The sequence below is a fragment of the Mustelus asterias genome, chromosome 3, assembly GCF_964213995.1.
Source record: "Mustelus asterias chromosome 3, sMusAst1.hap1.1, whole genome shotgun sequence".
Taxonomy (NCBI): Eukaryota; Metazoa; Chordata; class Chondrichthyes; order Carcharhiniformes; family Triakidae; genus Mustelus; species Mustelus asterias.
Genome location: NC_135803.1, coordinates 78,979,999 through 78,999,831, shown reverse-complemented (window position 1 = coordinate 78,999,831; position 19,833 = coordinate 78,979,999). Strand labels below are relative to the sequence as shown.

The window sequence follows — 19,833 nt, the reverse complement described above, 5'->3', positions numbered from 1 at the left end:
GGGATTGAATTTAGGAGTCGTAGCGTTATGTTGCAACTGTACACAACTCTGGTGCGGCCGCACTTGGAGTACTGTGTGCAGTTCTGGTCCCCACATTACAGGAAGGATGTGGAGGCTTTGGAGAGGGTGCAGAGGAGGTTTACCAGGATGTTGCCTGGTATGGAGGGGAGATCCTATGAGGAGAGGCTGAGGGATTTGGGATTGTTTTCGCTGGAAAGGCGGCGGCTAAGAGGGGATCTTATTGAAACATATAAGATGATTAGAGGTTTAGATAGGGTGGATAGTGATAGCCTTTTTCCTCTGATGGAGAAATCCAGCACGAGGGGGCATGGCTTTAAATTGAGGGGGGGTAGTTATAGAACCGATGTCAGGGGTAGGTTCTTTACCCAGAGGGTGGTGAGGGATTGGAATGCCCTGCCAGCATCAGTAGTAAATGCGCCTAGTTTGGGGGCGTTTAAGAGATCCGTAGATAGGTTCATGGACGAAAAGAAATTGGTTTAGGTTGGAGGGTCACAGTTTTTTTTTTAACTGGTCGGTGCAACATCGTGGGCCGAAGGGCCTGTTCTGCGCTGTAATGTTCTATGTTCTATGTTCTATGTTCTATTACTTCAATCATTGGGAATAAACGGAGTGGTTTGTCAATACAATTTTAATTTTTAAAAATATATATATTCAATCATGGGGCATGGGCATCGCTGGCTAGCCCGCATTCATTGCCCATCACTAGTTGCCCTTGAGGTGGTGGTGGTGAGTTGCCTTCTTGAAATGCTGCAGTCCACATGCTGTGGGTCACAATGCCATTGGAGGGGGGAATTCCAGGATTTTGACCCAGCGATTGCAAAGGAACGACGATATATTTCTAAGTCAGGTTGGTGAGTGGCTTGGAGGGGACTTGCAAGTGGTGGTGTTCCCATGTATCTTTTGCCCTTGTCCTTTTAGATGGAAGTGGTCGTGGGTTTGGAAGGTGCTGTCCAAGGATCTTTGATGAATTTCTGCATGAAATCCTGTAGATAGTACAAACTGCTGCTACTGAGCATCAGTGATGGAGGGAGTGGATGTTTGTGGAAAGAGTAGCAATTAAGCAGGCTGCTTTGACCTGGATGGTGTCAAGCTTCGAGTGCAAGAGTTTCACTCATCGAGGCAAGTGGGGAGTATTCCATCACACTCCTGACTTGTGCAACTGTACAAGGCACTGGTGAGGCCGCAACTGGAGTAGTGTGTGCAGTTTTGGTCCCCTTATTTGCGAAAGGATATATTGGCCTTGGAGGGAGTGCAGAGAAGGTTCACCAGGTTGATACCGGAGATGAGGGGTGTAGCTTATGAGGAGAGATTAAACAGATTGGGTCTGTACTCGTTGGAGTTTAGAAGGATGAGGGGTGATCTTATAGAGACATATAAGATAATGAAGGGGCTGGATAGGGTAGAGGTGGAGAGATTCTTTCCACTTAGAAGGGAAACCAGAACTAGAGGGCACAGCCTCAAAATAAGGGGGGGCCGGTTCAGAACAGAGTTGAGGGGGAACTTCTTCTCTCAGAGGGTAGTGAATCTCTGGAATTCTCTGCCCATTGAAGTGGTGGAGGCTTCCTCGTTGAATATGTTTAAATCACGGGTAGATAGTTTTCTGATCGATAAGGGAATTAGGGGATATGGGGAGCAGGCGGGTAAGTGGAACTGATTCGCTTCAGATCAGCCATGATCTTGTTGAATGGCGGGGCAGGCTCGAAGGGCCAGATGGCCTACTCCTGCTCCTATTTCTTGTGTTCTTGTGCCTTGTAAATGGTGGACAGGCTTTGGGGAGTCAGGAGGTGAGTTACTCGTTGCAGTATTCCTAGCCTCTGACTACTCTTGTAGCTACTGTATTTACGTGGCGAGTCCAGTTGAGTTTGGTTAATGACAACCCCACGAATGTTGACAGTAGGGGATTCAGTGATGGTTACACCACTGAATGTCAAGGGGTGGTGGTTAGATTGTCTCTGATTGGTGATGGTCATTACCTGGCATTTGTGTGGTGTGAATGTTACCTGCCACTTGTCAACCCAAGCCTGGATATTATCCAGATCTTGTTGCATTTAAACATGAACTGCTTCAGTATCTAAGAAGTCACAAACTTCTGACCTAATGATGGAGGGAAGGTCATTGATGTCATAGCTGAAGATGATTGGGCCTAGGACACTACCCTGAGAAATGTTATCGAACTGAGATGACTGACCCCCGACAACCATCTTATGTGCCAGGTATGACTTTGCCCCCTGATACCCATTGATTCCAATTTTACTAGGGCTCCTTGATGCCACACTCATTTGAATGCAGCCTTGATGTCAAATGCTGTCACTCTCACCTCAGGAATTCAGTGCTTTTGTCCATGTTTGAACCAAGGATGTAATTAAGTCAGGAGCTGAGTGACCCTGGCGAAACCCAAACTGGGCATCATTCAATAGGTTAATGCTGAGCAGGTGCTGCTTGCTAGCACTGTTGATGACCCCTTCATCACTTGACTACTATAGGAATGGACCCCTTCCATCACTTTGCTGATAATTGAGACTATACTGATAAGACCATAAGATTTAGGAGCAGAATTAGGTATTTCGGCCCATCGAGTCTGTTTCCCCATTCAATCATGTCTGATGGGTTGAGAAACCTCATTCTCCCACCTTTGCCCCATAACCTTTGATCCCTCACCAATCAAGAACCTGTCTATCGGTCTTAAATACACTTAATGATCTGGCCTCCACAGCCTTCTGTGACAATGAATTTCATAGATTCACCACCCTCTGGCTGAAGAAATTCCTTCTCATCTCAATTCTAAAGGGTCATATCTTTACTCTGAGGCTGTGCTCTCAGATCCTAGTCGCTCCTACTAATGGCAACATCTTCCCCATGTTCAATCTATCCAGGTCTTTCAGTTTTATTACCTTTTGATAGGGCAGTAATTGGCCGGTTTGGAATATATCTTGGCAATTTTCCACAATGTCATGTAGATGCTAGTGTTGTAACTGTACTGGAAGAGCTTGGCTAGAGGAGCGAAAAGTTGTGGAGCACAAGTCTCCAGTACTATTGCCGGAATGTTATCAGGGCCCATTGCCTTTGCAGTATCCAGTGCCTCCAACCATTTCTTGATTTCATGTGGAGTGAATCGAATTGGCTGCAGACTGGCATCTGTGATGCTGGGGACCACTGGAGGAGGCCAAGATGGCTCACCCACTCGACACCTCTGGCTAAAGATTGCTACCAATGTTTCAGCCTTATCTTTTGCACTGATGTGCTGGGCTCCTCCATCACTGAGGATGGGAATGTTTGTGGAGCCTCCTTCTCCAGTGAGTTATTTAATTGTCCACCAGCATTCACGGTTGGATATGGCAGGACTGCAGAGCTTGGATCTGATCAATTGGTTCTGGGATCACTTAGTTCTGTGGCATGCAAGTACCCTTGTTTGGGAGCTTCACCAGGTTAACACTTCATTTTTAGGTATGCCTGGTGCTGCTCCTGGCATGCCCTCCTGCACTCTCCATTGAACCAGGATTGATCCCCCTGGCTTGATGATAATGGTTGAGTGGGGGATATGCTGGGCCATGAGGTTGCAGATTGTGCTCGAGTACAGTTCTGCTGCTGTTTTTGGCCCATTGCGCCTCATGGATGCCCAGTCTCGAGTTGCTAGATCTGTTCGAGGTCTGTCCTTTTTAACCGGGTGATAAGTGCCACACAACATGAAGAAGATTATTCTCAATGTGAAGGTGGGACTTCATCTCCACAAACACTGTGCAGTGGTCACTCTTACCGATACTGTCTTGGACAGATGCAACTGCAGTTGGCAGATTGTAAGGAAGAGGTCAAGTATGTTTTTCCCTCTTGACGGTTCCCTCACCACCTGCCGCAGACCCAGTCTTGCAGTTATATCGTTTAGAACCCAAGTGCTGCTGCCGAGCCACTCTTGGTGGTGAACATTGAAATCTCCCATCCAGAGTACGTTTTGCGCTCTTGCCACCCTCAGTGCTTCCTTCAAGTGCTATTCAACATGGAGTGGTGCTGATTCATTAGCCAAAGGAGAATGGTACATAATAACAAGAAAGAGGTTTCCTTGCCCATGTTTAACCTGAAACCATGAGCTTCATGGGATGCAGAGTTCAGGTCTCCCAGGGCAACTCCCTCCTGACTGTAAACCACTATGCTGCCATCTCTGCCGGGTCTGTCCTGCCAGTGGGACTGGACATATCGAGGATTGGTAATGGTGGTGTTTGGGGCATGATCTGTAAGGTGTGATTCCGGAGAATGACTATGTCACGCTGTTGCTTGACTATTCTGTGAGACAGCTCTCCCAATTTTGACACTAGCCCCCACATGCTAGTCAGGAGGACTTTGCAGGGTCGACAAGGTGGTTTCTGTTGTCTTTTCCAATGCCTAGGTCAATGCCAGGTGATCTGTCCGGTTTCATTCCTTTTAATTTGACTTTGTAGCTACTTATACAACTGAATGGCTTGCTAGGCCATTTCAGAGGGCAGTTGAGAGTCAACCACACTGCTATGGCTCTGGAATCACACATGTACGCCACACTAGGTAAGGATGGCAGATTTTCCTATCGAAAGGACATTAATGAATGAAATGGGATTTTCCAAAAATCGACAATGGTTTCATGGTCATCAGTACACTCTTTAATTCCAGATTTTTTTATTGAATTCAAATTCCACCAACTGCTGTGGTGAGATTCAAACCTGGGTCCCCAGAACGTTAGCAGAGTTAACAAATTCCTGCATTGCCATGTCTTGACATCCCAGAGCAATCCCGCTCAACTTTTAAGTCCCAACCCAAACTATTCAACCCTGGTTCTTTCGTATGCTGCTCTCTCTTTATTCACCCCATCACTGATGGCAGAGTTTTGAAAGTGCCTCAACTCTACACTCTGGAACTTTTCCCAAAGACGTTCACTTTGCTTAATTTCCCACTGCCACTGAGCAACTTTTCAAACCATACCACCCCGCCCCACAACTCAACGCTCTATAAAGCCCTAGTCCATCAAAAGTGCCAGTACTCTTCCCATATCTACAAAGAACAAAGAAAATTACAGTACAGGAACAGGCCCTTCGGCCATCCAAGCCTGATCAACCATGCGGTCTGACTGAACTAAAACCCCCTACCCTTCCGGGGACCATATCCCTCCATTCTCATACTATTCATGTATCTGTCAAGACGCCCCTTAAAAATCACTATCGTATCTGTTTTCACTACCTCCCCTGGCAGTGAGTTCTAGGCACCCACCACCCTCTGTGTCAAAAACTTGCGAGGGAGGAGATTGCGGAGCCTTTGGCGATGATCTTTGCATCGTCGATGGAGACGGGAGAGGTTCCGGAGGATTGGAGGATTGCAGATGTGGTCCCTATATTCAAGAAAGGGAACAGGGACAGCCCGGGAAATTACCGACCGGTGAGTCTAACCTCAGTGGTTGGTAAGTTGATGGAGAGGATCCTGAGAGACAGGATTTATGATCATCTAGAGAAGTTTAGTATGATCAAAAGTAGTCAGCACGGCTTTGTCAAGGGCAGGTCGTGCCTTACGAGCCTGGTTGAGTTCTTTGAAAATGTGACCAAACACATTGACGAAGGAAGAGCAGTGGATGTGGTCTATATGGACTTCAGCAAGGCGTTCGATAAGGTCCCCCATGCAAGACTTCTTGAGAAAGTGAGAGGGCATGGGATCCAAGGGGCTGTTGCCTTGTGGATCCAGAACTGGCTTGCCTGCAGAAGGCAGAGAGTGGCTGTGGAGGGGTCTTTCTCTGCATGGAGGTCAGTGACCAGTGGAGTGCCCCAGGGATCTGTTCTGGGACCCTTGCTGTTTGTCATTTTCATAAATGACCTGGATGAGGAAGTGGAGGGATGGGTTGGTAAGTTTGCTGACGACACCAAGGTAGGTGGTGTTGTGGATAGTTTGGAGGGATGTCAGAAGTTGCAGCGAGACATAGATAGAATGCACGACTGGGCGGAGAAGTGGCAGATGGACTTCAACCCGGATAAGTGTGTGGTGATCCATTTTGGCAGATCCAATGGGATGAAGCAGCAGTATAATATGAAGGGTACCATTCTTAGCAGTGTAGAGGATCAGAAGGACCTTGGGGTCCGGGTCCACAGGACTCTTAAATCGGCCTCGCAGGTGGAGGATGCGGTCAAGAAGGCGTACGGCGTACTGGCCTTCATTAATCGAGGGATTGAGTTTAGGAGTCGGGAGATAATGCTGCAGCTTTATAGGACCCTGGTTAGACCCCACTTGGAGTACTGCGCGCAGTTCTGGTCACCTCATTACAGGAAAGATGTTGAAGCCATTGAAAGGGTGCAGAGGAGATTTACAAGGATGTTGCCTGGATTGGGGGCATGCCTTATGAGGATAGGTTGAGGGAGCTTGGTCTCTTCTCCCTGGAGAGACGAAGGATGAGAGGTGACCTGATAGAGGTTTACAAGATGTTGAGAGGTCTGGATAGGGTAGACTCTCAGAGGCTATTTCCAAGGGCTGAAATGGTTGCTACGAGAGGACACAGGTTTAAGGTGCTGGGGGGTAGGTACAGAGGAGATGTCAGGGGTAAGTTTTTCACTCAGAGGGTGGTGGGTGAGTGGAATCGGCTGACGTCGGTGGTGGTGGAGGCAAACTCGTTGGGGTCTTTTAAGAGACTTCTGGATGAGTACATGGGATTTAATGGGATTGAGGGCTATTGATAGGCCTAGAGGTGGGGATGTGATCGGCGCAACTTGTGGGCCGAAGGGCCTGTTTGTGCTGTGGCTTTCTATGTTCTATCTCCTTTAAACCTCACCCCTCGCTCCTTAACCTATGTCCACAAGTAACTGACTTTTCCACCCTGGGAAAAAGCTTCTGGTTATCCACTCTGTCCATGCCCCTCATAATCTTGTAGACTTCTATCAGGTCGCCCCTCAACCTCCGTCATTCCAGTGAGAACAAACCAAGTTTCTCCAACCTCTCCTCATAGCTAATGCCTTCCATACCAGGCAACATTCTGGTAAATCTTCTCTGTACCCTCTCCGAAGCCTTCACATCCTTCTGGTAGTGTGGCAACCAGAATTGAACATTATATTCCAAGTGCGGCCTAACTAAGGTTCTATAAATCTGTAACATGACTTCCCAATTTTTAAACTTAATACACCGGTCGATGAAGGCAAGCGGCACAGTAGCACAGTGGTTAGCCCTGCTGCTTCACAGCTCCAAGGTCCCGGGTTCGATTCCCGGCTCGGGTCACTGTCTGTGTGGAGTTTGCACATTCTCCTCGTGTCTGCGTGGGTTTCCTCCGGGTGCTCCGGTTTCCTCCCACAGTCCAAAGATGTGCGGGTTAGGTTGATTGGCCAGGTTAAAAATTGCCCCTTAGAGTCCTGAGATGCATAGGTTAGAGGGATTAGTGGGTAAATATGTGGGGCTAAGGCCTGGGTGGGATTGTGGTCGGTGCAGACTCGATGGGCCGAATGGCCTCCTTCTGCACTGTCGGGTTTCTATGATTTCTATGAAGCATGCTGTATGCCTTGACTACCTTCTCCACCTGCATTGCCACTTTCAATGACTTGTGTACCTGCACACCCAGATCCCCCTGCCTATCAATATTCTTAAGGATTCTGCCATTTACTGTATATTTCCAATCTGTGTTAGACCTTCCAAAATGCATTACCTCACATTTGTCCAGATTAAACTCCATCTGCAATCTCTCCGCCCAAGTCTCCAACCAATCTATATCCTGCTGTATCCTCTGATGGTCCTCATCGCTATCCACAAATCCACCAACCTTTGTGTTGTCTGCAAACTTGCTAATCAAACCAATTACATTTTCCTCCAAATCATTTATATAGATTATAAATAGCAAAGCTCCCAGCACTGATCCTTGAGGAACACCACTTGTCACAGCCCTCCATTCAGAAATGCACCCTTCCACTGCTACCCTCTGTCTTCTATGACAGAGCCAGTTCTGTATCCACCTTGCCAGCTCACCTCTGATCCCATGCGACTTCACCTTCTGCACCAGTCTGCCATGAGGGACCTTGTCAAAGGCCTTACTGAAATCCAAGTGGACAACGTCCACTGCCCTACCCTCATCAATCACCTTTGTCACTTTCTCGAAAAACTCAATCAAGTTAGTGAGGCACGATCTCCCCTTCACAAAACTATGTTGCCCCTCGCTAATATGTCCACTTATTTCCAAGTGGGAGTAAATCCTGTCTCGAAGAATCCTCTCCAATAATTTCCCTACCACTGACGTCAGGCTCACCGGCCTGTAATTACCTGGACTATTCTTGCTACCCTTTTTAAACAAAGGAACAAGTTTGGCTATCCTCCAATCCTCTGGGACCTCCCCTGTAGCCAGTGAGGATACAATTCTCTCAAGGCCCCAGCAATTTCCTCCCTTGCTTCTTTCAGTATTCTGGGGTATATCGCATCAGGCCCTGGGGACTTGTCTACCTTAATGTTTCTTAAAAACCCCAATACCTCCTCCTTTTTGATCTCAACATGACTCAAACTATCCATACTCCCTTTCCCAGACTCATCATCCACCAAGTCCTTCCCTTTGGTGAATACTGACGCAAAGTACTAATTTAATACCTTGCCCATTTCCTCTGGCTCCATACATAAATTCCCTCCCCTGTCCTTGAGTGGGCCAACTCTCTTGCTCTTTCTGTATAAAAAGCCTTGGGATTTTCCTTAATCCTGCTGGCCAATGACTTTTCATGACCCCTTTTAGCCATCCATACTCCTTGCTCAAGTTTCTTCCTACTTTCCTTGTAATCCACACTTGCTTCATGTGTTCCCAGCCTCTTGCTGGGAAAATGCTTCCTTTTTCTCTTTGACTAGGCTCACAATATCTCTCGTTATCCAAGGTTCCCAAAACTTGCCACACTTATCCTTCATCCTTACAGAAATGTGCCGGTCCTGAATTTCTATCAACTTGCACTTGAAAGTCTCCCACATGCCAGATGTTGATTTGCCCTCAAACATCTGCCCCCAATCTACATTCTTCAGTTCCTGCCTAATATTGTTGTAATTAGCCTTCCCCCAATTTAGCACTTAACATAAGGACTACACTTTTCTTTATTCATCAGTACCTTAAAGCTTACTGAATTGTGGCCACTGTTCCCGAACTGCTCCCCTACTGAAACGTCGACCACCTGGCCGGGCTCATTCCTCAATACCAGGTCCAGTATGGCCCCTTCCCTAGTTGGACTAACTATATAGTGTTTCAAGAAGCCCTCCTGGATGCTCCTTACAAACTCTGCCCCATCCACGCCCCTAACACTAATTGAGTCCCAGTCAATATAGGGGAAGTTAAAATCTTCCACCACAACATCCCTGTTACTTTTACACCTTGCCAAAATCTGTCTACATATCTGTTCCTCTATTTCTCGCTGGCTGTTGGGCAGCCTATAGTAAACCCCCCAACATTGTGACTACACCCTTCCTGAGCTCTACCCATATTGCCTCGCTGTATGAGCCCTCCAAGGTGTCCTCCTGCAGTACAGCTGTGATATTCTCCTTAACCAGTAATGCAACTCTCCCACTTTTAAATCCCCCTCTATCCTGCCTGAAGCATCTGTATCCTGGAACATTAAACTGCCAATCCTGTCCTTCCCTTAACCAAGTCTCTGGAATAGCAACAACATCATAGTTCCAAGTACTAATCCAAGCTCTAAATTCATCTGCCTTACCTGTTACACTTCTCGCATTGAAATAAATGCACTTCAGTCCACCAGACCCTCTTTGATCAGCAATCACACCCTGCCAGCTCTGAGTCTTACTGGCCCTACTCTCTGGTTCCCCTTCAGTTAATTCATCTTTGCTTTGGTTCCCACCCCCCTGCCAAACTAATTTAAATCCTCCCGTGTGACACTAGCAAACCTCCTGGCCAGAATATTTATACCCTTCCAGTTCAGATACAATGTGTCCTTTTTGTACAGATCTTGTCTGCCCTGGAACAGATCCCAATGGTCCAGATATCTGAAACACTCCCTCTTACGTCAGCTGCTTAGCCACGTGTTGAGCTGTACTATCTTCCTATTTCTAGCCTCACTGGCATGTGGCACAGGGAGTAATCCTGAGATTACAACCCTAGGAAGTCCTGCCTGGGGAAACATTTCCTGTATCTCCCTCATGCTCCTGGACAGGTTGGAGAAAAAAAGTTGCCCACTAGGAAATCTCTTTCAGCATTAGCTACGAACTCTCCATCACAGTTTTTTTTTTATGTCTCTATATTGATGCTGTGCCTTCAGGATTTTCTTCTTTTGGTCCTTTGAAACCCAAACCTGCCATTCGACCCAATTTTCTCTCCTTCCTTCTGTCAAAAATCAACAGATTAGACTACTACTCTAACTAGCTTTCCCCAGAATTTCAAACATACATTTAACATTCAATGGTTCCCCCCTTAGTGCCCATTTGCTTTGTCTAATGGTGCAAATGCAGCATTAAAAATCTGCTTACACAGCCACAAATTATTAAACAAGTAATCAAGTAAGCTGTGATGTGCCATTATTATGTTTTAGAACACAGGGTTCAAAAGGTTCATCAGCCACAACCAATTGGAGGCTTGAAATACTAATTGGCTTAAATCTGTGCCAAAGAAGCCAGCACTGTCAGCCAAAGGCACAATTCCTTGCACAGTTGTGCTTTTATTGTATTCACATCGCACTGATGAGCTCGAGGTGACAGTGTCTTGTTTAACTTCCATACTCACACTGCAAGAGATGAGAAATGATGAGTGCAGACGTATTCTCATTACACATGATTTTGTTCTCTGCCAGGTCCCGCTTAATCTGCAGTGCAAACAAATACCTAGAAAAGGAAAATTAACACATTTTCTTGATCTCATACAAGTCGACATTCACCACAACACACCAAGCATGACTAACAGGTGCCTTTTTTCGTAATGACTGCCCACCTGCTGATTAAACCAAGGTCTCTCAAAATGAGATGGCACACTGGTTAGCTCTGCTGCCTCAACGCCAGGGACCCAGGTTCAATTCCAGCCTTGGGTGACTGTGTGGAGTTTGCACGTTCTCCCCGTTTCTGTGTGGGTTTCCTCTGGATGCTCCAGTTTCCTCCCACAGTCCAAAGATGTGCAGGTTAGGTTGATTGGCTATGCTAAATTATCCCTTGGTGTCAAGGGGAGTAGCAGGGTAAACATGTGGGGATAGTGCCTGGGTTGGATTGCTGTCGGTGCAGGCTTGTTGGGCTGAATGGCCTCCTTCTGCACTGTAGGGATTCTATGAAATTATTTTCATAAGTTACAGAATAATGTGTATTTCTTTCAAATGCCTATGTCCCAGAATTCTACTATCCTGCATCAGATACAGTGACTCATAGCATCTGTCATGGGTCTTTTAGATAAAAAACCCATCAATATGGCAGAAGCTAGATGCACCAGCTGCCAGAACAGATCCAACACAGATGAGGCAAAGCTCAGCAAGGTGCTGAAAATATGGTTTCCCCACATACTCCAACTATAATCTTTGTCAGCATCCAATTGGGAGCAGAGTATCATTGAAATTTACAGCACAGGAAACCATTCAGCTCATCGTGTTGTACTTGGTCCTACACCCAGTTCTCTCAGTCTATAGCCTTGCAAGTTGTCTGTCCTCAAGTACCTGTCCTTTCGGAAATTACTTATGGAATGAGCTTCCACCACCGTTTCAGGTACAGTGTTCCAGATTCGGAGATAAAGTGAAAAAACTCATCCGCTCTCTGGATCTTTTGCCAGTTATGAAACTATAACCTCTGGCTATTCATCTACTTGCTAGAAAGAATATATTTCCTACATCTACTCTATCACCTCTAGTCATCTTAGAAACTTCCACTGGCTCACCTCTTCACCGTTCCAAGGAGAACAGTCCTAACTTCTTCATAACTAAATCCCTCATCACTGTTAAAATCTCAGTAAACCTCCATTACATCTTTCCTTAAGTAAAGTATCCAGCATTGTCCACAATACTCCAGCCTAACAAGTGATTTATAAAGTTTGAGCATGAGTGCTGTCTCTACATTCTATGCCTTTAATTTATAAAGGAAAGTAGCACTTTCTTTGAAGTTTATCAACTTGCCTTGCTCCCTTTAAAGGAAGCATGTATCTGGACACCAAGTTTTCTCCCCGTATCTAGTTTTAATACTGTGCCATTTAGAGGATACTGCAAACCACCTCTCAGGCTGAAAATCACTCATCCATCATCCCTCTTTGCTTCCTGTAGCTGAAACCATTCCACATGCTTAATGCCACATTCCCCTTAATTCCATAGTCTTCCCTCGAGTAGGGGAAATCCCTCGAGGGGTAGTAAATTAGTAGCAAGCACCCATAATTAAAACAAGATCAACTGCCTCTGAATCAAGGAGCAACTCTGTGCTCAATAAAAACATTCATAAATGACAATGTGCTAAGCAACACTAATCTTAAACAGGATTTGTCTATTCTAATCCTCTCATCAGCTATATCAAGCGAGTTGAACACAGTTCCAACCTGGGGTTCTCCACTCTGTTTATAATGTTGTCCCAAAAACAAAGAAACTGGACAAGACAATCTGATTCAAATGTTCAATGCAGTCAGAAGTCAGTAATATTATGGGGGAATCCACAAACAGGAGAAAAGTTTATAATCAGAACACGCTGCTTTATGAAGGATGTCTGCATCAATGATCACTAGGAAATGTGAATGGGTTAAAGTTTTGTAACTGCCATTCTGAGGTTGCACTCAGAAAATAAGAGACCAGCAGGATAATTGCATCACAAAACACTACGAAAATCACCAGTTTGATTAGACCTAATATCACTCATTACCTTGTGTACTCCTCCTGCAGCTGGCCAGGATCAGGGGGGAAAAACTTAACAGAAAGCCTGAACACTGTGTTCTTTGGTCCTGCAAAGAATGAGAAAGACTCAAAAACTAAAGTTTAAATTTCAAATGGAGGTATGCTTTTAATAGAAGCGTGGAAGAATGACAGACCATGAAAATAACTAACTCACATTTCAAGGTTACTGCCTTAAATGAGCACGATTTCATATTACAAAGATTTGTTTCCGTCTAAAGTGTTTGTAATTTATTATCTTAAAGCTCTGTCACTGTGCAATGAGTATTTAGCAGTTCGTCCCAACACAAATTTTGGAATGTACGGTAAGTTCCCTGCTCATAACAGGTTTGCTGGGGCAATGAGACACACAATACATGCATACCAATAAACAGTGCATGCACACACGCAGACACAGAGATTGGTTCGATCTATATTTAACTGACAGCTCCCTGATTGATTTGAATGACTTTGCATGCAAAATGTAGGTCCCTTAATTACCCACCTAAATATAAAAATTTGGCAGCCTTCATCCTGTGGAAATTGGAGAATCTCAAGAGGCAATTTCAAAATTTCAGAAAAGGTTCATATTCTTTAAAGATATCTGTGTGCACTCAAACAGTTCATAAAAATATCACCTCAAAGATTGAAATAGATTATTTCCTGCTATAACTTTTAGATCACAAAATTATCTGCTTATTCAAAGTTTAAGAAATGGAATTGATAAATCTGAATGACTAGGTCCACTCGAGGATGTTGTTGCTTTCAAAAACTGAAAGACAATTATCAAACAGGCCCTGCCAGAAAATACTGAACAAAGGCCTGGAGCGTGGAGTTTGGAAACTCCAAAGGTGTGTCTGGAGTTTGCACATTTTCCCCGTGTCTGCGTAGATTTCCTCTGGGTGCTCCGGTTTCTCCCACAGTCCAAAGATGTGCAGGTTGGGTGAATTGGCCATGCTGAATTGTCCCTTAGTATCCCAAGTTGTGTAGGTAATGTGGATTAGGGTTAAGAGGATCAGGTAAGATGCTGTTGGTGCAGATTCGATGGGCTAAATGGGCTCCTTCTTCACAGTAGGGATTCTATGAAACTCAGCAGGTCTGGCAGCATTTCTGGAGACATGAATATTGTTCACGTTTTGAGTCTATATGACTCTGCTTCAGAAGACTCGAAAGGTTAATTCTGTTTTTCTCCCCACTAATACTGCCAGACTGCTGAGTCTGTTCAGCATTTCCTGCTTTTATTTCAAATTTCCAGCATCCACAGTATTTTGCGTTTATTCTTGTTTGTTTGCCCAGATTGCAGTGCAAGAAAAAGGTGGTGTCGAAAGTTTGGATTCACTCAAGAAAGATTCAGATTTGGAAGCCAAAATAATCCAGAGTAAATGGCTGTTATTTTTTTTAAAGTACAAAAAATGTCCCATAGTTCCCATTTAATTTCACACATGAAATTCCAAAGAAATGAAAAAATGTTGATACTCTCAAATTTTTGATCTAACATGGAATGAATGGCATTAACAGGAATTTCCAAAACAGAACTGTCAATCATTCTTAGCAAAACACAGCTTAAATTTGTAGACAAGTATCAGGAATCATTTTTGAGCTGAAGCAGGGGAAGTATCTGCAATCCAAACCAATATTTTTCTTCAGGGTCATTCTTAAACATACTATAAATACAAAGAACAAAGCAGGAATAGGAAATGCCATGACCCACATTGCAAGGCCTAATTTGACTCATGTCACTAGGAGCAGTTATGGAGCGAGCCCAACTCCCTGAACACAAAGACCATTGGTTCAATAAAAGTTAGTGTTTGTTTATTTAAATATTTCCACTCATGATAAGAGATTTTAACGCTGGAGAATGAGATGCCATTTTTGGCAACCAGTGTCAACATCAAGCATACGCAGGTGAGATACTGGGTGCAGAGGACAATTCCTTCTACTCTTCCTCAACAATAGAGTGATCAGGGCATTTAGCAATTACGCAAGCATACTTAGACTGCAAAACACACCAAATATATCCATGACAATCTTTGCAGTTCAACAGGTTAGAATCTATTTCTATATTCTAGAGGTTATTGATGACTTTTGTCATGGATTGCATTTGAGCAATTTGCTCAAGTATCACTTACAGACTTACCCAAAGGAAATTCTATATGTTTACTTTTTATTTAAAAAGAGATTTTTGCACTTTTTCTCAATCCTTCATGTCAGAGCGCTGCTGGTGAGTCAGCAAACATGTCACAAGCTTCCACATGCCACATTGTACACCATTCAGCATATGAAACACCAAATTCCTTGATTGTTACATCTTCACAACCACCACAGTAATTCTTCCTGAATTCCTCCTTGACTAATTATGCAGTGAGACTCCAATAGATTGCTCCCACTACATGGCATAAGGTAGGCTCCAAACACAATATCTACAATACCAAAAATCAGCAGTGTGAATCTCACTGCGTTTCACATGTGCTCCAAGAGCCTTTGCATAGATGCACTGTCACACATCAGTTGCGTCCCAGTGTTTCTCTCTTTTCTTAGAAGGCAGGCCTTACACAATAGTGAGAGAATTGTGACTATCGAAACCTATCCAAAATCTCAGCTGAATTGATAGTCAACAATGTCATAAAACAATAGGCAGGGACATATACGATTACACGCTGGATCAAGCATTAGGTTCAAACCAGGGTGATTTCAAATTTATTAGCCACAAGATATTTCCCTGACCAACACTGCCATCCAAGCTGAAACACAGTGAGCTAATCAAGTATAAAATGTACATCGCAACAGCTTTGAGAAGCTGGGTTGACGGAATGAACAAAACAAAACCAAAAACAAAAGCACTTACTTCGCACTTGTTTCACAATAAGTTTTGCAGGTTCAAGCCAAATCTAAATGAAAAGAAAACATGGAATAAACTGAAAAGTGAATTTAAAAAAATAAAAAGGTTAATGAAAATGAAATGACAATTCAGCAAGATACATAAACTCTATTTATGCACAAGTTTAGAAGCTGGAGTGATCCCACAGAATCCTAACCCATTAGTGTTGCGAAATGTTCACCATGCACATCACTTACAACATCAATGCCAAGACACTCGAGGTCATTTCAATACTCTCTTAAGTCGCAGTCATGCCTGATAATAGCACGACACAGATTCACATGCATCATCAGGAGCCAATTACATACAGGGAAACAGATGAATAATATTTGTAATGCCTAAGAATTATAGACAAGACATGAATGTGTAATTTTCTGACGCATATCTAGCACTTGACATAAATTTTAAAAGCAGTGAACTTGTGGGCCTGGATTTGCTGAAAAATTGCACCCCAGTGACAATGCAGGAGGTCTTGCGTGTGCAGTGGGTAGCGTCCCTGCCTCTGAGCCAGAAACTCGAGAGTCAAATCCCACTTCAGGACTGGAGATCAAGGAAATGCACTTGTAACGCAGCCATATCGATCAAGAATCCATTGTAATTTCTTCCAACACACACCAATGGCAGATAGGTGAGAACAGGAGAGATTCCTGGTCAGCCATGTGATTGAAATAAACTGCAGCCTATACCATCACTACCCATTGTTCCAGGCTACAACATGCATACAAGTATATGTTGCCACAACAACTCAGATTCCTTGGATGGCTGAAGGCCAGTGTGGATCAGGTTGGTACAATTGGGATAGAATTTGATCTCTGTCCTGTTTGAGATGAATTTGGGAACTGTCTCCGCACCCTACCCATCGTAGAGGTTATGGTGCTGTAAATTGGACTGCCTTTGGGCAGAGAACTGAAGAATTGACAACATTCCAGGAAATGATGGTGCGAGTGGCTTACAGTTTGATTATATTTCAAGTGATTCATGTCATGACGTACACAGCATCATCATCTCCTAGACTGTTGGCCTGTGCCAAACGTATCTGGTTTAAGGAAGGGAATTTATTGTTCTTACCCAGTCTGGCCTTTAAACGACTCCAGACTCTCAAGTTATGTGGTTGACTTTTAATAGCCCTCTGAAGTGGTCTAGAGAAGCCATTCAGTTGTATCACAACGGTTACAAAATAGTCAACTAAAAATAAAATTAAATCAACTGCCAGCATCGACTCAGGCACTGGAAATGACAAAGCATACCAGTTCAGTGAGCCCTACAATGTCCTCCTCACTAACATCTGAAGACTTGTTCTAAATTTGGAGCAGCTGTCCCACAGATTAGTCAAGCAACAGCCTGACATAGCCATACTCACAGAGTAATACCCTTCAGCTTACAATCCAAACCACTCCACCACTATTTTTGGGTACTTCCTGTTCCTCTAGGAGTTGCCTACTTGAAGTAGCTCATAGTGTTATACAAATGCAAGGTAGCATCCTTCTAAGTCCACAATGCCTCATGGTATCAAGACAAACACGGGTCAAGAAACCTGTTGATGACCATCTAATGCCCTTCTTCAGTAAATGAATCAGTACTCCTCCGTGTTGAACATGATTTGGAAGAAGCATTGAGTGTGGCTGGAGCAGAGAGTATGCTCGAGCAGGGGGCATCAATGTTGATCACCAAGATCGTCACTATACCACACCACTGACGGAGCTGGCTGAGTCCTGAATGAAAAGTTTGCCAAACTGAGCTTGTGGCAAACGAACCAACACAAGGGAAAATTCTACTTGACTTTGCTTTTTCCTGTCTAAATGACTCAGATACATCTACTCATAATAATAGTGGTCAGATTCAGAGACCCCACAATTCTGGTGGAGAAGCAGTCCTGTTTTCACACTGAGGACATTTCAAGTTGCATTATGCGCCTCTATCATCATGTTGAACAGGTGAGATTAAGAGCAGATGCAACAGCTCAAAATAAGGCAACCATGAGGAACTGTGAACCATTAGTGTGAAACAAAACATCTTTCGAAAATTTAATTTAAAGGGGTAAGACATGATAGGAGAGCTCCAAGCCATGGTTTGCTCCATGTGGCAGGCTGGGGACAGTTCCAGTCCCCCGGGTCAGCATGTGTGCAGGAAGTGTCTCCAGCTACAGCTCCAGGAACCCCCGGTTTCAGAGCTGGAGCAGCGGCTGGAGACACTAGAGCATCCGCGAGTCAGAGTATCGTGGATAACATACTGAGGTGGTTACAACACAGGCTCAGATTCCATAGGCAGGAAGGGAATGGGTGACCACCAGACTGAGCAACAGAGATAGGCAGGTAGTGTAGGAATCTCCTGTGTCATTCCCCTGTAAAACAGGTATACCGTTTTGGATACTGTTGAGGGAAATGACCTCTCAGGGGAAGGCAGCAGCAGCCAAACTCATTGTACCACGGTTGGTTCTGCTGCAGAGGGGAGGGGTAAAAAGTGTGCCAGTGCAATAGTTAGAGGGGATTCAATTGTAAGGGGAATGGACAGGCGTTTCTGTGGCCGCAAACAAGACTCCAGGATGACACGTTGCTTCCCCGGTGCTAGGGTCAAGGATGTCTCGGAGCAGGTACAGGACATTCTGGAGGGGGAGGGTGAACAACCAGTGGGTCGGTACAAACGATATAGGTAAAAAAGGGATGAGGTCCTAAAAGCAGAACACAAGGAGCTAGAAAGAGAATTTTTAAAAATCGGACCTCAAAGATAGTGATCTCAGGATTATTACCAGTGCCACGTGCTGGTCAGAGTAGAAATGAAGTGGAGATGCTGGTGTTGGACTGGAGTAAGCACAGTAAGAAGTCACACAACACCAGGTTAAAGTCCAACAGGTTTATTTGGTAGCACAAGCCACTAGCTTTCAGAGCACTGCCCCTTCATCAAGTGAGTGGGAGTTCTGTTCGCAAATAGGGCATATATAGATACAAACTCAATTTACAAGATAATGGTTGGAATGCGAGTCTTTACAGGTAATCAAGACTTAAAGGTACAGACAATATGAGTGGAGAGAGGGTTAAGCACAGTTTAAAGAGATGTGTATTGTCTCCAGCCAGGACAGTTGGTGAGACTTTGCAAGCCCAGGCAAGTCGTGGGGGTTACAGATAGTGAGACATGAACCTAAGATCCCGGTTGAGGCCGTTCTCATGTGTGCGGAACTTGGCTATCAGTTTTTGTTCAGTGATTCTGCGCTGTCGTGAAGGCCGCCTTGGAGAACGCTTATGTGAAGATTAGAGGCTGAATGCCTGTGACTGCTGAATTGTTCCCCAATAGGAAGAGAACACTCCTGCCTGGTGATTGTCAAGCGATGTTCATTCATCCATTGTCGTAGCATCTGCATGGTCTCCCCAATGTACCATGCCTCGGGACATCCTTTCCTGCAGCGTATCAGGTAGACAACATTGGCCGAGTTGCAAGAGTACGTACCGTGTACCTGGTGGATGGTGTTCTCACGTGAGATGATGGCATCTGTGTCGATGATCCACAGTTTGTCTTCTGAGGAGGTTGGCGCGTCGGAACTGTCGATCGATGAGTCGAGTGCCATATCCTGTCCTTATGGGGGCATCTTTCAGCGTCTGGAGGTATCTGTTACGATCCTCCTCATCTGAGCAGATCCTGTGTACACGGAAGGCTTGTCCGTAGGGGATCGAACCAAAGAACACACCTGTCAACTCAACAGACTGATCAAGACCTTTGATCCGGACCTTCAGAGCACCCTCCATGTTCTCATCCCACTTACTCACCGCGTTGGAGATCTCTACTGCCTCCCAAAGATACACAAGGCAAACACACCCGGCCGTCCCATCGTATCGGGCAATGGGACCCTGTGTGAGAACCTCTCCAGCTACGTTGAGGGCATCCTGAAACCCATTGTACAAAGAACCCCCAGCTTTTGTCACGCCACCAAGGGCTTTCTACAGAAACTCAGCACACATGGAGCAGTTGAACCAGGAGCATTCCTCGTCACAATGGATGTCTCGGCACTCTACACCAGCATCCCCCACGACGATGGCATTGCTTCAACTGCCTCAGTACTCAACACCGAAACTGCCAATCTTCAGATGCAATTTTACAATTCATCCACTTCATCCTGGACCCCAATGTCTTTGCCTTCAACAACCAGTTTTTCATCCAGACACATGG

General features: G+C 44.9%; 1 protein-coding gene across 7 annotated transcripts in view; it reads right to left on the bottom strand.

The window, feature by feature from the left end:
* The window catches only part of farp2 (FERM, RhoGEF and pleckstrin domain protein 2), a 238,026-nt gene that overhangs the window by 122,711 nt on the left and 95,482 nt on the right, over positions 1 to 19,833 (bottom strand). For all 7 annotated transcript variants that reach the window (XR_013497446.1, XM_078209254.1, XM_078209255.1 and 4 more), the window contains exons 4-6: positions 15,643 to 15,685; positions 12,790 to 12,868; positions 10,700 to 10,797 (exon numbers count right to left, since the gene is read on the bottom strand). Coding sequence is in view for 6 of the 7 variants with exons in the window: in XM_078209254.1 (XP_078065380.1) it covers positions 10,700 to 10,797; positions 12,790 to 12,868; positions 15,643 to 15,685 (220 nt within the window). In the remaining variant the exon portion in view is untranslated. The remainder of the gene's footprint in view (positions 1 to 10,699; positions 10,798 to 12,789; positions 12,869 to 15,642; positions 15,686 to 19,833) is intronic.